This window comes from Palaemon carinicauda, chromosome 1 (genome assembly GCF_036898095.1).
Source record: "Palaemon carinicauda isolate YSFRI2023 chromosome 1, ASM3689809v2, whole genome shotgun sequence".
Lineage (NCBI taxonomy): Eukaryota > Metazoa > Arthropoda > Malacostraca > Decapoda > Palaemonidae > Palaemon > Palaemon carinicauda.
Genome location: NC_090725.1, coordinates 74,936,260 through 74,954,073, shown reverse-complemented (window position 1 = coordinate 74,954,073; position 17,814 = coordinate 74,936,260). Strand labels below are relative to the sequence as shown.

At 48.9% G+C, this 17,814-nt stretch overlaps 1 protein-coding gene across 1 annotated transcript in view; it reads right to left on the bottom strand.

Moving 5' to 3' along the window:
- Window positions 1-17,814, bottom strand: part of LOC137649151 (uncharacterized) — a 147,297-nt gene that overhangs the window by 63,487 nt on the left and 65,996 nt on the right. The window contains exon 3 of the mRNA XM_068382158.1: window positions 15,071-15,254. Within this exon, the coding sequence (XP_068238259.1) occupies window positions 15,071-15,254 (184 nt within the window). The remainder of the gene's footprint in view (window positions 1-15,070; window positions 15,255-17,814) is intronic.

The following is a 17,814-nucleotide window of genomic DNA, read 5'->3' as shown; positions in this document are numbered from 1 at the left end:
GGGGCACAGCACTCTCTCAACTTCATTACCCACAATCTCAGATAGACTGGGAAGTTCAAACGATTTAGGCCATGGACGAGACGGAAGTTCATTTTTGGCCAAAAAACCAAGCTGAAGAGAGCATACTGCTTTATTAGCGGAGAAGCCGATATTCTTGCTAAAAGCATGTATCTCACTAACCCTTTTCGCAGAAGCCAAGCTCACCAAGAAAAGTGTCTTGAGGGTAAGATCCTTCAGGGAGGCCGAACTTAACGGTTCAAACCTGTCTGACATAAGGAACTGCAGGACCACGTCCAAGTTCCAAGTAGGAGTAGAAATATGACGCTCCTTGGAAGTCTCGAAAGACTTAAGAAGGTCTTGAAGATCTTTGTTATTAGATAGATCCAAATTTCTATGCCTGAAAACAGAAGCTAACATGCTTCTGTAGCCTTTAATGGTAGATGCAGAAAGGGAGCGACCATTTCTCAGATAAAGCAGAAAATCTGCAATCTGCGCTACAGAGGTACTGGAAGAGGAAATAGAGGAGGACTTGCACCAGTCTCTAAATACCTCCCATTTAGATAGATAAATCCTGATGGTAGAGGATCTTCTAGCCCTCGCGATCGCTCTAGCTGCCTCCTTCGAAAACCCTCGAGCTCTAGAGAGTCTTTCGATAGGCTGAAGGCAGGTAGACGAAGCGTGGGGACGCTTTGATGAAATCTCTTTACGTGAGGCTGACGCAGGAGATCCATCCGCAATGGTAGACTTCTTGGAATGTCTACTAGCCATAGAAGTACCTCTGTGAACCACTCAGTCGCGGGCCAGAGGGGAGCAACCAACGTCAACCTGGTCCCTTCGTGAGAGGCGAACTTCTGAAGAACCTTGTCTAGGATCTTGAATGGTGGGAAGGCATAGATGTCTAGGCGAGACCAGTCCACCAGGAAAGCGTCTATGTGGGCTGCCTCTGGATCTGGAACTGGAGAGCAGTAAGTCGAGAGCCTCTTTGTCAGTGAAGTCGCAAAAAGATCTATGGTGGGTTGACCCCATGTCATCCATAGCTTCTCGCACACAGTCTTGTGCAACGTCCACTCCATGGAGATGACTTGTCCTCTTCTGCTGAGGCAGTCCGCTAAGACAATCATTTCTCCTTGCACAAATCTTGTCAAAAGAGAGATGTTACTTGCCTTAAATGGAGTTCCTTCTGATCCGTGGACCAAAGACCCGAGCATTCCAGACTGTCCAGTGGCGCTCCCTAACCCAAATCCGATGCATCTGAATACAACACATGGTTTGGGTTCTTGATCGCAAGAGAAAGACCTTCTCGAAGTCTGATGTTGCTGTCCCACCAAGTCAGACATGTCTAGACTGAGTTGGAGATTGGGAAAGAGATACTCTCTAAGCCCTTCTCCTTGTTCCAATGGTTTAGGTGAAATTGGAGAGGGCAAAGGTTGAGTCTCCCCAGAGAGATAAACTGCTCCAGCGATGAAAGAGTTCCCACGAGGCTCGTTCAAACTCTTACAGAGCAACTGTTTTTCTCTTGCAAGTGACGGACTTTTAACAGAGCTTGTTCCATTCTTGTGGGAGACGAAAAGGCCCGAAAAATTCGACACTGTATCTCCATCCCCAAAAAAAGAATAGTCTGGGATGGAGTACTGTAAGTTACGACTTCTCTACGTTCACTATGAGACCTAGCTCCTTGGTTAGATCTAATGTCCATTTGAGGTTCTCCAGACAGCGATTTAATGACGACGCCCTGATTAGCCAGTCGTCAAAATAAAGGGAGGCTCTGATCCCTGAAAAATGTAGAAAGCTTGCTACATTTTGCATGAGCCTTGTAAAAACAAGAGGAGCAGGACTGAGGCCGAAGCACAGTGCTCGAAATTGGTACACTACTTTCCCGTCCACAAACCTCAGATATTGTTGAAAGTTTGGATGAATCGGGATGTGGAAGTATGCATCTTGAAGGTCGAGAGAGACCATCCAGTCGCCTTCCCTTACTGCTGCCAAGACAGAGTTGGTGGTCTTCATCGTGAACTTTGTCTTGACAATGAACACATTGAGTGCACTTACATCTTAAGTACTCCTGCAGTGAACGTGGCTGCCAGTTCATTGGAGCCATCCCTTATAGCCTTGTTCATGCATGACATAATTTGTACAGCAATACATTGTCAGCTGGGGAGACCTTCTTTCTTAAGGCTCCCAGGGACCAATCCAAAAAAAATAAATACTTCAAACGCTCGAAAAACTCCTTTCAGGAGATGGTCTAGCTCTGAAGCAGACCATAAAATCTTGGAGCGTCTCATGGCTAGACGACGAGGGGAGTCCACTAGGCTTAAGAAGTCTCCCTGAGCAGAGGCAGGTACTCCCAAGCCGAGAACTTCTCCTGTGTCACACCAGACGCTCGAGCGAGAAGCTAATTAAGAAGGAAGAAAAGCAAAAGCAAACTTTCCTAAACTTCTCCTGGATTCCAACCAGTCTCCCAGTAAGAGCATGGCTCTCTTGGAAGAACAAGAGAGAACTGACCTCGTAAATGTAGGAGTCGAAGAAAGTCATGCCAAGAGTAAACTCAGACGGCGGAGCAGCCGTTACAAAACGAGTAGGACAAAATTTCCCTAAAGAAATTCATAATTTTAAAAACAAGGGATTGTTGGACAACCCTAGGTTACTCCTCTTCTGAATGAATCCCCAAAGGTACATTAGTTGAAAGGGTGTCATTAACTTCTTCAGAAGGCACATCATCTGATAAATCTAAAGTCTTGCGAGAAGGAGATTTATATTCAGAATGACGTGAAGGAAAAGCCTGACAGGCTACATCAACTTGTATATGAACAGAAGTTAAAGTTGAAGGGTCGATGTCACGTTGTGACTGCAGAGAATGTTATTCTACTACACGTAGTGACAGAAGTGACTGACGTTCAAACGTCACGTAGTAACAGCGGTGACTGCTGTTCGATGCAATATCGTGACTACGGTGACTGACCCTCGACGTCACGTCGTGTCTACGGTGTCTACCGCTCAACGTCACATTGTGTCTACGGTGTCTGCAGCTCAACGTCATGCTGTAACTGCGGTGGCTGACGTTCAAAGCGATCAAAGTTACATCGAGATTTATGCTCCGCATCTCGGTTAACAGCAAAGCTGACACTAGGGATAACGTCAGTATGACGTAACAAAGCTCGTTTAGAAGGTTGAAGACCTGAATCACGTATCCCAGAACTGTGACGTACAAAGAGCAAAGGATCCTTTCGCACAGGAACAGGATCGTAAGCTTCTAATAAAGAAGAAAGCTTTAACAGCATATCTTGCAAAACACTCAACTTCGGATCAACCTGTGACTGCGGTGGCTGACGTTCAAACGTCACGTAGTAACAGCGGTGACTGCTGATCGATGCTATATCGTGACTACGGTGACTGACGCTCGACGTCACGTCGTGTCTACGGTGTCTACCGCTCAACGTCACGTCGAGTCTGCGGTGACCGCAGCTCAACGTCACGCTGCGCACTCTGAATAGATCGTGATGTCGGAAACGTCTGTACATGAACGTCATCGCTATGAACGGGACTCTCATGATGACTACAGCTAGGACGTTGAACTTGTTCTGAAGGAACTAATTAACGTTTCAACCGTCTCGAAACCTTACGCCCAGGTTTTTAAAGAGACGAATCATCGGAAAACGAGGAGAACTTCGTCTCTCCTGTCTTAAGGCAAGGACGTGCTTGACGAGCAACGTCTGATACCTTTGAGGGAACGTCTGTTCGTTGGTTTACACCTCTCACTCCCTTAGGTCCTACGACATTCCTTCTCCCTGGTGCAGGGGAGCCTGAAAGAGGTCTCGGACTAGGCAAGTGACAAGCACGAACAAACGAACCCTCAGCAACACTGAACATGTTTTTCGCACTTTCTTCACTGATATCGCATTTTTTAATAATTTCACATTAGACATGAATAAAGCTGATTTCTACCTGAAGCACGCAATTCTCCCTTAAATCAAAAGGTTAGAATTGCGAAATATGTCGTATAATGTAAGCACATTAGTACAAAATGAAACACACATGCAAAAATTAATAAACATATACATATATATCGAATAAAACGGAAATATATAAAGTTAAAAAGATCAGTGACTGGGGAGGAGACTAAAACTAGTTCACTAAGGACTACGTTTTCAATCTCTCCCCGTACAGTGCCTTGGGATGAGAATAAAAACTAGAACGTTTTATCCTCTCTCCCCGTACAGAGACTTGGGACGAGAGTAAATATCTGAATCGAGAACAACGTTACTCACTCCCAAACTCCTTGTACAGAGACTTGGGACGAGAATAAAGCTAAAGGAAAAAACTAAAAGGACTAAGAAATTGAAAATTAACATGTTCCTTTAAATTAGTATCTAAAAAACTTCAATTTGTAAGAAGAATGAACACAACGTCAAAATCGATTTACTCTTTCTGCAAAGTGAAACCGTGATTCTCTCTTTCTCTATCGTAACGATAGAGCGCAAACTGCGTAGCATAAATAAACCAAACGTTAGTTCATCTATGAAAAACAGCACGAAGACTACTGTATTCAAAGAATAAATTTCTTAAAATATTCTCTAAAAATATTCATCTCATCAATCTAAACAAAAATAAAAGTTGAATGGGCTCAACATTGTTTAACTTCGTTTTCCAAGTCAGGACCGCCTACAAAGAATAGGCAAAGGTCGCTTATAAACAAAAACATAAAATTTATCTCGGTGTTTAGTATAAATGGAAAGCGAATCGAAGAGGCCTAATAAAGGCGGGTGAGATATAAAATATATAGAGGTAAATCTATAAATATCAACAATAATTTGTAAAGTGATAAAATAATTACTAAAAGCCTTAACACACTTCCGTACACTGAGGGAAGGGTCGGCCATCTTTTCTCTATGGAAAAACCAGAGCGAGATTAAAAAAGCAAGGGCAAAAAATTTTCCTCTCCTTTCAAAAGCATTTCTTTTGAAGATCGCATTGCTTGAGAATAATCCAACACGGCGAAAGCAATAAAACCAAAACCAAGTACTTCACCAATCGGTAGAAACTTGAGGTCAAGCGCGAGCGGAACCAATGTTGTCTGGACCACCGACAGAGAAGAACTGGTTTGGTTGAGAAGTATATGCGGTATCTGGCTGATAGTCGGCGCTGGTGGGCACACCCGGCAGCCTTCATGGCGATCGCTCGCGAGTTTTTGGAATCTGTCGACCGTAGGAGACGTAAGCTATTTATATATTCACCGGCTAAGTTTAATATTTAAAAAGTTATATTCTTGTTTGCTCTAGCCTCGGGGGCTAGAGTTAGTGAGATAGTGGCTTTTTCTCGGGAAGAGGGCCATATTCAGTTCACAGAAGTGGGAGAATTGAATCTCTCCTGACCCAACGTTTCTTGCCAAGAACGAGCTACCTACCAGGAAGTAGGGTCCCTGGAGAATCTGCCCTCTGAAGGAAGATGTCTCGCTGTGTCCAGTGGAATGTCTAAAGGTCTATCTTCGTAGAACTTCAGACTTCAGGGGAGGAGAGCTCTTTAAAGGAGAAACATTAGGCTCAAACTTGTCCCTGAAACAAGGGCGAAGATCACTTACTTCATTCGCAGAGCGGATCCTGACAGTACACCCGCAGGTCACGATCCTAGAAAAATTGCTTCATTGAATTTTTTCCAGTTCATGGATTTCGAGCGTCTTCGCTCGTATATAAATAAAGTTATGTAAGAGCATTACTTTTTTATTCCTTATTATTCTGCATAATAAAATAAGAACATTTGAAGTAACTTTGTTCCTAAATGTATACAAACCTTTTCTGCCCATGCATACCTTGTATCGACATGGATATAAACTTGTCTGCTGTGGTACACAGCTGAGCCGGTATACCTTGGATGCTACGGTTGCTTACGTAAACCTTTGTTCATTTTGAAAATACAAACTTCGACTGGTTGGGTATACAGCGAGACCTGTATGCCCTTTTGTTGCTAGGTTGGTCATATGAAATATGCAAACTTCAAGACTTTTCCTGAGTCTAGTATGACTCTTCCCTGTAGGGGGCAGGAAGCACTAACATAGTTCATGATTAGAAGCAATGACGTATAACGGTAACGTCATAGGTCTCTAAGGTCTAAAGCGACCAAGGAAATATTGTCTTGAGGTTAAGGCACAATTGGAAAATCCACAGATACATTAATGCTCTGGTAAACTTCCATCAGGATGACATGGCCTGAGCCCAAAAAATGACAAATTCGTAGATAATTTGTATTTTTCCTAACTATACAAACCTTAGCTATTTAATATGGGTTATTACTTCAGCGGAGCTGAATGACAAACCATTAGAGTTTTAACGAGGGTTTACTACCCCAACGCTAGTTAGCGGGGCGTAGGGAGGGGTAGCTTGCTAACCCCCCCCCCCCCCCCCCCTTCACACACACCGGTGAATACTTCACTTTGCTTAGAGGTAGGACTTCACGGGGGACAGGGCTGGCGGGCAAGTTTGATTAAATAGCTAAGGTTTGTATAGTTAGGAAAAATACAAATTATCTACGAATTTGTCATCTGTTCCGTAACTGAAATACAAACCACGCTATTTAATATGGGTGACTCATCCCTTAGGTAAGATGGTAAGTCCCTGCCATACTGGCTTTGGCTTTGCCCGGGGACTCCATATTTGAGTGTGTAAGTACTCAGGCAATAAGGAGTCCCTGCACCTCGCTAGCACTGCTGTGCAACTGCTGCGGCCTACATAAGCTGTGTGTGAAGGTGAGGAGTGACTCCTCCTAGGAAGTTGACCTGGAGTTCTTCAGATGGAATTCTAGGCTAGGACTCTCCCAATAACACCTCGTCAGGGTATGGGAACGTGACAGTATTAACCTTAATACTAGGAACACAAGGAAGCATGGTTTACCTGCAGTGGTTTTTGGTCAGCTGTGCAGAGAACCCAGGATGCTCCTTTCTCCAAGGGAGGAGAGGATGAAGAAAAGAATAAGAGCCAGGCAAACCTTTTCATTCATGCAGACTAAAACCGGGTAACAATGCCCTCAACCTTTTGCTACCTATCCATTAAGGAGCCTGAGGTTAGACCAGCTGTTGTGCAGCCACCACAGGGCCGATAGAGAACGTATCAAGTCTCCTGTGTGTCACGTCTTGCAGGTAGTGGGCTGTGAAGGTCGTCTGACGCTTCCACACCCCAGCTTGCAGGACCTGCGTCACTGAATAGTTCTTCTTGAAGGCCAGGGACGTAGCTATGCCCGACATCATGTTCTCTGGGGCGACGTGACGGAGGAGGGTCAGGATTCAAGGCTAGGTGTATTACCTTGTGAATCCAGGCTGAGATGGTATTCCTAGTGACCCTCCTCTTCGTTCTCCCAGTGCTCACAAACAAGGCTTGCACTTGGGGACGAACTGCAGCTGATCTTTTAAGATACAACCTCAGACTCCTTACTGGGCACAGAAGGAGATGGTCTGGGTCATCTGTTACAGAACGAAGACTCGAAACCTGGAAAGAGTCGAACCAAGGGTCCGGCACTCCCGGGTTCTGAGTCCTTAGGCTCGAACAGACTCTTACCGAGCACAGAAGAGTGTTTGAGCCTGCTAACGTCGGAACTGGGGACTTTCTGGTGGAATCTCTCGGCAACTGCGTCTCGACGTTTCAGGATTGTATTGGCCCACAAGCTCGAGACTTGGTGGGCCAGAAACTCGATGGTCCGCGTGCCTGAGAGTAAGAATGCCTCCAGTGCCTTTCTGGTGCTTTCTTTAGACAGGTCCTCAGACCGCACCAGGATGCCCAGAGGCCCCAGTCAGATGTCAAGCCACGAAGTTGCCTGCATGGCACACTTCGCCACCTTCTCCTGGTTTAGGATCTCAGTAGCAGAATACGAAACCTGCTGGTTGGAAAGTCTTTCTAGAGGGACTCCCCCAGTGAGTTCTTCCACAGAATGGTGAATGGGAAGACTCAAACAAGTCTCCTCAAAGATCTCGAAATACCTCCTCTGGTGGACTCGAGGAGGAGGGAGGAGCTTGTTACCGGCGCTGGATCTGTTGGAGGAGGCAAGCTCGGAGAGCTGGCCTTCGACCTTGTCTCTGGCACTCTTCATCCCTTGTGACCAGGGCAAGGCTGCACTGGCCCTAGAGGGCTTCTGGGTGCCGTAGACTCGGTCCAAGACCGTGTCCTTACCCTCACGAGGAGGAATCTCAGGGCCCGGAAACTCGTTGAGATTTATCATGAGGGTCAGAACTTGCCAGAACACGTGTTCTGACTCTTGATGCTCTCCTCCCGAAGGGCTAGCAGCAAAGTCTCCAGTCCCCAGTGGCTCTTCCTGGGGGGACACGTGGACATTCTCCGAAGGTCTAGCTGGTTCCTGTCTGATCCCTGCAGGAGACCAGCAAAATCTTCAATTCCTTCAGCTCCCTCCTGGGAGGGATACAGGACTCTAGCAACGATGGATGCAGGCTCTTCTCCAACCCCGTGTGAGGAGACTTCTCGGGGAGAGGCGGAGTTTCCCCCATTGGTGCAATGGGAGAACGGACCGGCTCGTCCGACTCCCCTGAGGAGGGGAAATCCTCATCCGCAGGGGAGGAAGAGAAAGTCTGGGGGGGAGAGGGAGCCTTGCGGAAGGATTTCCGAGGAGACAGCTTAGCCCTCGGAGAATTCACCACGGAGGGGACTCCTCTCTTCCTCTTCAGGGGAAGCGAGGTAGCCACTGCTTTGTGACCTAGTTCAGAGAACACAGGCTTAAAAGCCTGCATCAGAGCTCTGACTATGGTACCAAACCAGGGCTGTTGGCTGACAGTCGCGCTGTCAGACACTCCCTCTGGAGGGAAGGGGATCGAACGATCCCTAAGGAGGAGTCGACAAACGAGGGTTCGCCTGAAACGGAGCTGAAAGAGAGTCCTTAGACCTGTCCGGGAACCTCCCCTCCTCCGGCGAGCGCGCTGTTCTGCGCTTGCGAGGGGGGGAACGAGAAGATGATCTGTCCGCCTGGAGCCCCATGAAGTCGCGTGAGGGATCGTGCTGACGATCGCGGCGGAAATCGTGTGATGAGCCCTGCCCTGGATCGTGCGCGGAAGGATCGTGCGAAACAGGAACTTCGCGCGCGGGCAAGGGCGCGCATAGGTGACGGTGAGGGCGTGCGGCGCGCAGGAGCTGGAACGTGGGGCGGGGTTGAAGGCTGGATAAGAGCTGGAGCATGAGCAACCTTCTGCTTGTGTGTGCACGGGCGCGCAGGCCCTGCTGATGAGCCCATGCGGGCGAAACTATTGGGCGCGCGTGTGCAGGAGAAATATTCCAAGTGCGTGGGCGTGGAGCGCGCGTGTCAGGAAGCATGGGGCGAGGGCACGATTGCGCAGCCTTGTGAGAGCGCAAAGGTGAACTTGCGCACTGGCGCGCAGGAGAACGTTGGGCAGGTGGTGCAGGAACTGCCCTCTGAGGAGAGCGAGGGCGCGCTGGGCGCGCAGGAGATTGTGGGCGCGCATCAGGATGCGGGCGTAAGGGCGTGTGTTGCTGTGATGGGCGCGCAAGGCACGCAACAGGATTCGGGCGCACTGGTGTGCGCTGCTGCGATGGGAGCGCAGGAGCGTAACAGGATTCGGGCGTGCAGATGTGCGCTGCTGAGTTAGGCGCGCCATTCGGGCGCACAGGAGAGCGCAGTTTTGAGGAAGAAGGCAGGGGTACCTGTGAGTGCCCGTGCGCTAACTTAGGTACCTCCTGTACTGCGCGCTGGAATGTAGGAGAGCGCTGGCGCGCTTTGTCAGGAACTGTGGCTGTGCGCTTAATTCCAGAAGTGAGCTGAGGCACTGGAGAGCACTGACGAACAGGAGAGCGCTTGAGCGCTGTGGCAGGAACTGCAGGAGGGCGCTGGCGCGCAGTGGACCACGTGTGCGCAGGAGAGCGCTGGCGCGCTATAACAGGAACTGCAGGAGGGCGCGCAGGAGATCGTGGGGCAAAGGGGGACCCTGGCGCATAAGAACAGGAGCAGGAGCGCGCACGCGCGCAAGGGAGTGCAGTGGCACTAAATCAGGAACAGCAGCAAGACGGCACGCAGGGGGTGCCTGGCGCTTAAGGGACTGAGGCACAGTTTTGTGCTCAAGTCCCTTGTGCCCCGAAGGGACCGGTGCCTGTACAATGACAGGATCAGCATCCTTGAAGGGTGATGGCAGGACAGCAGGTCTGGAGGGTGACAGGTCAGGGGGTCCCGAAGGACGACCTTCCACCGAAGGAGATCGCGAACGATCTTCGGAGACGTCTAAGGTGGTAGCTGGCAGGATCGGTGAACGATGAGTCTCCTCCGCAGAGGACTGCGGGGACGACGAGCCGAAAAGGCGCCTCCTAACTCCCTTGTGAGGAGAAGGAGGTCCTCTACGGCGAAGGGGAGGACAAGCCTTCCGCCTTATACACCCTCTAGGGGCCGTGGGATCAGCAAGCTGACCTTCATAAGGCCTCCGCAGAAGAGTCTCTGTAAGTGAACTCCCCCGGGGGGGAGAGCCACCAGCAGGAGAGACCGTGGGACTAAGTTCCGCCCTCGAAAGATGTTCAAAGGGGGAATTTTGAGAGCCTTCAGCTACCTCAGCAACAACAGGAGCAGTTTGATCCGACACACCAGATGCCTCCGTTATAACAACGTCGACGATAAACAGAGGATCTACGTCTGCTATCGCCGGCGACTGTTTAACAGCTGCTCCCAGCTTGATCATATCAAACCCAAGGAAGACCAAAGCTGTAACAAATCACGCTTAGGCACAGAGAAATTAATATCCTCCTCCGAGGGAAGAGGGACAGCTGCCTCGCTATGGGAGGCAACTACCTCTCCCGCACCCCGCTCTGAGTAGGGTGTCGAACCAGGGCTGTTGACTGACAGCAGCGCTGTCTGACACTCCCTCTGGAGGGAAGGGGATCGAGGGATCCCTAGGAGGAGTCGACAAACGAGGGTTCGCCTGCAGGGCTGTAAGAGAAGAATCCCTAGACCTGTCCGGGGAGCGTTCCCCCTCTGGCGAGCGCGCTGGTTTGCGCTTGCGGGGAGGAGAACGTGTCAAGGAAGAATCCGCCTGTCGGTGATCGCGCTGGGGCTCGTGTATCGGGGAAAGAGCAGGGTCGCGCGTGAAAGGAGGGCGCGAAGCTGGTAAATCGGGCGCGAGGGCGCGATGGCGCGCTGGCGACAGAGCGGGAGAGTGGGCGCGGGGGCGCACGGAAGCTTGAGCGGGAACATGGTCGCGAGAGTGCGTAGGTGATGGTGTAGGCGTGCGGCGATCAGGAGCTGGAACAGGAGGAGGCTGAACGCGCGGGCGCGCAGCGACCTGGTGCGGCCCCGAAAGGCGTGAAATAACGGGAGCGCCCGAGCGCGTGTCCAGGAGAACCGGCCGAGGGAGCGATAGCACTGGAGCAGGGTCGCGAGCGACCTGGGGGCGAGAGGTTTGGCGACGGTCTGGAAGGACCGGCCTACTCGCCTGTGGAAGCGCTAGTTGCGCTGGCGATCGTGAGCGCGCATCAGGAACAGGTCGCACCGGGGTTCGCTGCTTTGGAGGTCGCGTGGTGCGAGCCGCGTGAAGGCGTTCTGGAGTTAGTTGAGCAACCATCGCTGTCTTAAATACAGGCACGGGGCGTGTAGCAAGAACAGGGCGCGATTTTGGCGCGGTCGTATCTGAAGTAGATTCACGCGGTTCCAGAGGCAGCCGTGAGCGCCTGTGCGCTAGCTTGGCAACCTCTGGGGCGACGAGCTGAGTCGTCGCGACGCGTGGTCGCGTTGGTGCTGCAACAGGAACTGCGCGCGGGCGCGCATCACGAACCTCTCTCGTATCGCGAGCCTCCCTCGTATCGCGAACCTCCCTAGGTGAGCGCGATGGGTCCAAAGCGACACGTGGGCGCGTTGGAGTGCGCGTGAGCGCTGGAGCTGGAATCGCGCGGGGATGCGTATCGCATCTATCCCCGCAGGGCGCGACGAGTCCGCAGGAACCTGAGGGCGCCTGTGTGCCAACTCAGGAACCTCCTGGATCGCGCGCGATGAAACAGGAACAGGAGGGCGGCGAGGTGCTGGAGGGCGCGTGGGCGCAGGAGGCCGCTGGAGCACCGGTGGACGCGTAGGCGCCATATCAGGAAACGGCCGCAAGTGTGCAGGTGAGCGCGGCGGCACTATATCAGGAGCAGGGCGCGTCTGCGCAGTTGGGCGCTTGCGCGCTACAGTACTTTAGGAACTGCTGGAGGGCGACGGGGCGCCAATGGGCGTGGGCGCGGAGGAGAACCCTGGCGTACAACAGGAACAGTGGCGCGAACGCCTAAGGGTGAGCGCCGAGGCGCTTTGTCAGGAACATCAGGAACATCAGCAGCAGGAGGGTGCGCAGGCGGAGCCTTACGCTTAGGGGCGAGAGGCGCAGTTTCGCGCTCAGGTCCCTGAGACCCCGAAGGGCCTGGAGATTGCGCAGTGGCAGTCTCAGGTGGCGTGTAAAGCGCGTCAGCAGATTTGGATGTCGAAGGTCTGGGCAACAGCTCACCTTGTCCCGAAGGACGACCATCCTCCGAAGGGGATCGCGAATGATCCCCGGAGAGGTCAAGGTTGGTAGCAGGCAGGTCAGGAGAGCGGCGAGTCGTCTCCTCCGCAGAGGACTGTGGTGACGACGAGCCGAAGAGGCGCCTCCTAACCCCCTTAAAGGGGGAAGGAAGGCCTCTACGGCGAAGGGGAGGACGAGCCTTCCGCCTTATACGCCCACGAGGGGCCGTTGGATCAGCAGTCTGACCATCAATGGGCCTCTGAAGAGGCGTCTCTACCAGAGAACTCCCCCGAGAGGGAGTCTCAACGGAAGGAGAGACTGTGGGACTAAGCTCCTCCCTCGAAGGATGTTCAGAGGGGGAGACAGAGCCTTCCGCTACCGCAGCCGCGGGAACGGGTGTTTGGCCAGACCCACGGGATGTTTCCGACACAACAACGTCAACCACAGACAGAGGATCTATCTCCGCTGAAGTTGACGATTGTTCGGCGGCCGCACCCCGTTTGATCATGTCCAACAGGGCTTCCTTGGAGGGCGAACCCTGCAGCCCCAAGGAAGCCCAAAGCTGAAAAAGATCATTGTTAGAAACAACCACCTCCTCCGAGGGGGAAGGGGCAGCCGCCTCACTATGGGAGGCAACGACCTCTCCCTCACCACGGGATCGGTTAATGACATCAACAACATTAAGGTCTACGCTACCACTCGCCGGCCTCTCGGAAGAGGCCGCCCGAGAGGGAGCTTCGGAGAAGGAATGGGCGGCGGAAGAAGACGACTTGGGATTTTCTCTCTTCCGAGAAGCCTCCGAAGGAGAAAGATCCCTTTTAGCCTTCTTCTTACATCGCCGGGCAAACCTCTCCCACTGGGAGGTAGACCACTCCCTACACTCAATGCACAAATTAGACCTATCACACCGTTGGCCCCTACACTGTGGGCATAAGGAGTGAGGATCCGTTTCCACGGCCGACATAAAGGTCCCACAAGGGCGGCCGGGAAGTCCAGGGCAAGTACGCATAAGGAGTAATAGAGGCCAACTTCATACACACACTGAAAAGAAAAAGCAAACAAAATTATGGCAGTCAACAGAAAGGAGAGCGCTGACAGGTCTGTCGTCTCTTCGAGCCAAAAGTAAAGTGAGCTAATCACTGGTGTATTGCCCTCCCTACCCCCCCGCTAACTAGCGGTGGGGTAGGAAACCCTCGTTAAAACTTTATGGCTCGTCATCGGCTGCGCCGAAGTAATTACCCCCATGTAAATAGCGTGGTATGTATTCAGTTACGGAACAAACTTATTTTCCCTTTATCTTATAAACTGGAAGTATTACCTTCCCCTGTAAATGTACACTTTTCAGCCACTAATTTTGTCTTTTTTTTTTTTTTCCTTAGTATCATTGTTTTTCCTTTTTTTTTTTTTTGTTTTCTCTACTAATGTTTAGTACTTAAATAACCTGAAAATGGCTTACCTCTGAATATTAAGCAATTACAGTCCTAGCTGGGTTCCCTTGCCCAGTATAAAATCTAGGAATGGTGCCCAGTGCCCACTTCTTTTGACCTGTTATAGTACCTAGATTTTCTGGGTATTCCATCGTTTTACCTTTTTGTGTAGTGAACGTTGGAGTATGGTCGGCATTTGGACACTAGGCAATTTGGGTGCTACCTCTGGCCACAGTCCACAAACTACTACAGCGGCAACATCCACTCTCCACCCGAGCCATAAACAAACTGGGTTTTCAACCCAGGTACGTGAGTGAGCAGGGTAGCTACTACCCCTACCCCCCAAATGTGTGGGTGGTTAACCCTCGCTAAAAATCTAATGGCTCGTCTTTCAGCTTCACCAAAAGCAGTATCCCTTGTAAATAGCTTTGGTTTGTATCTAGTGACAGAGCAAGAGAATTTCAAAGTAAAATTTTTTATTTTGATACCAAACATTGATTCAATCCCTTCCATCTGTCTACATCTAGTGGGGACAAAGCAATAATGAGGATTTCTACCATAGCAGCCAGGAATGGCCATGTATAATAGTAGTAATCAAGGTACTGTATTGGAGGGCTAATCATAAAAAATCCATCTATTTTCTAAGAAAAAAAACTGTGTCTAACGATGCTGCACTTTCAAACCTTATGGCACAATAAAGTTTGGACATGAAATAAATAATCTCAATTAAAAAATTCTGTTATGGGTTAAGATAAGATATAAATCACATGGAGTACTGTACTGCATATGGAGGTTGGCTAAGAGATATCGAGTAGTCTATGCTAAGGGCTCTTCATTACTTATTGAATTTCACTATTTATGAAGTGGCAAAAACCCCAAACTGTCCATTAAGTTGAGGCAATACTCAGTAGAGTACAATTTCGTTATACCTGATTCTAATAACAAATCAATGCTACGGTGACTTATGATATACGAACTTCACTAAAAAATTTTGGTCTACACATTAAGTAGCAAAGCAGCTAATGACAATTGTGAGATTAGCAAAAGCAGCTAAAGACAATTATGAGAGCATAAGTTCTCTGGGAAATGTGTATATTGTAAGAGCCCATCTAAATTTTCTGTTACATGATAAGTACTGTACCTATGTTTAAACACCAAATCATAGAAAAAGAAACCACAACTTTCATACCTTTTCAGGATCTTCAAAATATTCCAGGAACTCCTCAACTGACATCCCCTCAATAAACTTCTTTTTAATTTCCAGTCTCTTTTGACGTTTCAGATACTCTTCCAATTTAGGGTAGTCCTTCTTCTCCATAAGCTCTTCTACAAGAGACTGAAAGCCTTCCGGTTTTCCTATTAAACCAATGCATCTATGGGAGAGAGAACCAACATGAGATACAATTTTATAGGCATTCCAATTTATGGAATAAATCAGATAAAGCAATTCTAGTGACATAAGAATTCTAAGTATTCACAAAAGCTGTTATTTTATTAACCCTTTTACATACAATGGACGTATTGGTACGTTTCACAAAACTCATCCCTTTATACCGCCATGGACGTACCGGTACATCCTTGCAAAAAACTGCTACTTACATTTTTTTGCATATTTTTGATAACTTTATGAGAAACTTCAGGCATTTTCCAAAAGAATGAGACCAACCTGACCTCTCTATGACGAAAATTAAGGCTGTTAGAGCAATTAAAAAAAATATATATATTGCAAAATGTGCTTGAAAAAGAAAACGCCTGGGGGTTAAGGGTTGCAAAGTTTCAAATAGTTTGGGGGTAAAAGGGTTAATATGTCCAAATCTATTCTATGATCATAATTTAAGAAATATGACAAATTTGGAGATATTTTGTATTTTCCCTAACTAATACAAACCTGGAGTTATTGTGGATTATCTTTCAGCATACCTAAAAGGTAGCCATTAGACTTCAATTGCCAGGTGGCAACCCTGCCTAAAAGCTTGAGCAGGTAGGCTGGGGGTGGGTGGGGGTACCCAGCTGCCTCTACATATACTCTCACAGCAGTGAGACATCACTTTTTAATGCAGGCTGGACTTCTGGGGGACAGGTGATGGCGGGCAAATTTATATAAATAACTCCAGGTTTGTATTAGGTAAGGAAAAATACAAATTATCTCCGAATTTGTCATTTGTTCCCATACTAACAAACCTTCCGTTATTTATGTGGATGACTCAGTCTTAGGTGGGTTGAAGTCCTAGATCTAGAAAGGTCATTGACCTGGTTTTACCTAGTTGAGTATATGACTGTGATCTAGGGAAAACTTTGACACCTCGCTAAAATATACAAAGTGAGTATACTCGCGGCCTGTGCAAAGCAGTGTAATAGAGATTGTTGTTTTTTGTATGAACGGCTTCTGAGTTTATATAGGAAAAATAAGACGTATCAGATTGCTCCCTTCGCGGAAAGCAATAGGGCGTGGACAGTATAACAATTTCATAACTTATACTAGGCTACACAAGGAAGTGATAATTTCCTGCAAAGGTTTAAGCCAGCTTGCACAGGGACCCATGGTGCTGTACCCCAAGGGAGAGGAAGATGAAGAAAGGAAAGCCAGACATTCTTCTCATTCATCCCAGTCTTAACCTGGGTAACCAAGGCCCTCAAACATTTGTCCATCAAGGAGATTGAGTTATCTTAAACCACTTGTTGAGCAGCCACCACAGGACCGTTATTGAAAGTATCGAGTCTCCTGTGGGTCACGTCTTTCAAGTAATGAGCTGTGAAGGTGGTCTGTCTCTTCCACACGCCTGCTTGGAGAAATTGCAACACGAAGTTGCGTTTGAATGCCAGAGAAGTATTGAATCCCCAAACATCATGGGCTCTAGGTTAACGAGCCTGAGGAGAATCGGGAGCCAAGGCTCTTTCGATTACTTGGCAAATCCAGGAGGAAACCATTTTTTTTGGTGAGCCTCCTCTTTACTCTCACTGAACGAACAAACAGGGGTGTTAGTCAGGGACGAGTTGCTGCAGTGTGTTTAAGACAGTCTCAAACAACTCACTGGGCATAGTAACAACTGATCTGGGTCATTGGTTACAGAACGACGACTCGCAATCTGAAAGAGATCGAATCTATGGTCCAGCCTCCCCTGGATTTTGAGTCTTAGCAATAAACTCAGGGACGAAGCAGAGTGTCACTTTCCCCCATCCCCTTGAATGGGCAATGTCATACGAGAGGCCATGAAGTTCACCGACTCTTTGGCGAGGATAAAGCGAGCAAAAATGCCGTCTCTAAAGTGAGATTTCGGTCATTTGCATGGCATAATGGTTCATATACAGGTCCTTTCAAGGATCTCATGACGCAAACCATGTTCCGAGGAGGAGGACTAATCTCTGACTGGGGGCAAGTGATCTCATAAACCCATACGAATTAAGAAACCTACTCAGAAGAGGAAATATCCACTCCCTACAGCTTGAAGGCTAGGCTTAAGGCTGAGAGATAACCTTTCACCACCGATACCGGAAGAAGCTTTTCCACCAGAAGGTATACAAGGAACTCCACTATTACTGGAATAGTGGTATCGAGTGGAGAGATATTCCTTCCCGACACCAACCACAGAATACTCTCCATTTAGCCTGGTAGACCGAGGCTGAGAACCTACGCAAGTATGCGGACATTCACTACGCAACTTGTCAAGAAAAGCCCTTCTGAGAGAGGAGACGCTGAATAGTCTCCATGCATAAAGTCGAAGAGATTGCACGGTCTTGTGGAAGATGTTTGAGTGTGGTTGTTTGAGTAGATCTGGTCATGGAAGGAGTTCTCTTGGTAAATCTACTAGAAGTTGCAGGAGGTCCAGAAACCACTCTGCATGATGCCATAGTGGGGCTACAAGGGTCATCATTAGAATTTGGATGCTCTGGTTTTGTTGAGCAGTCTTCTCATCAGACAAAACGGGGGAAAGG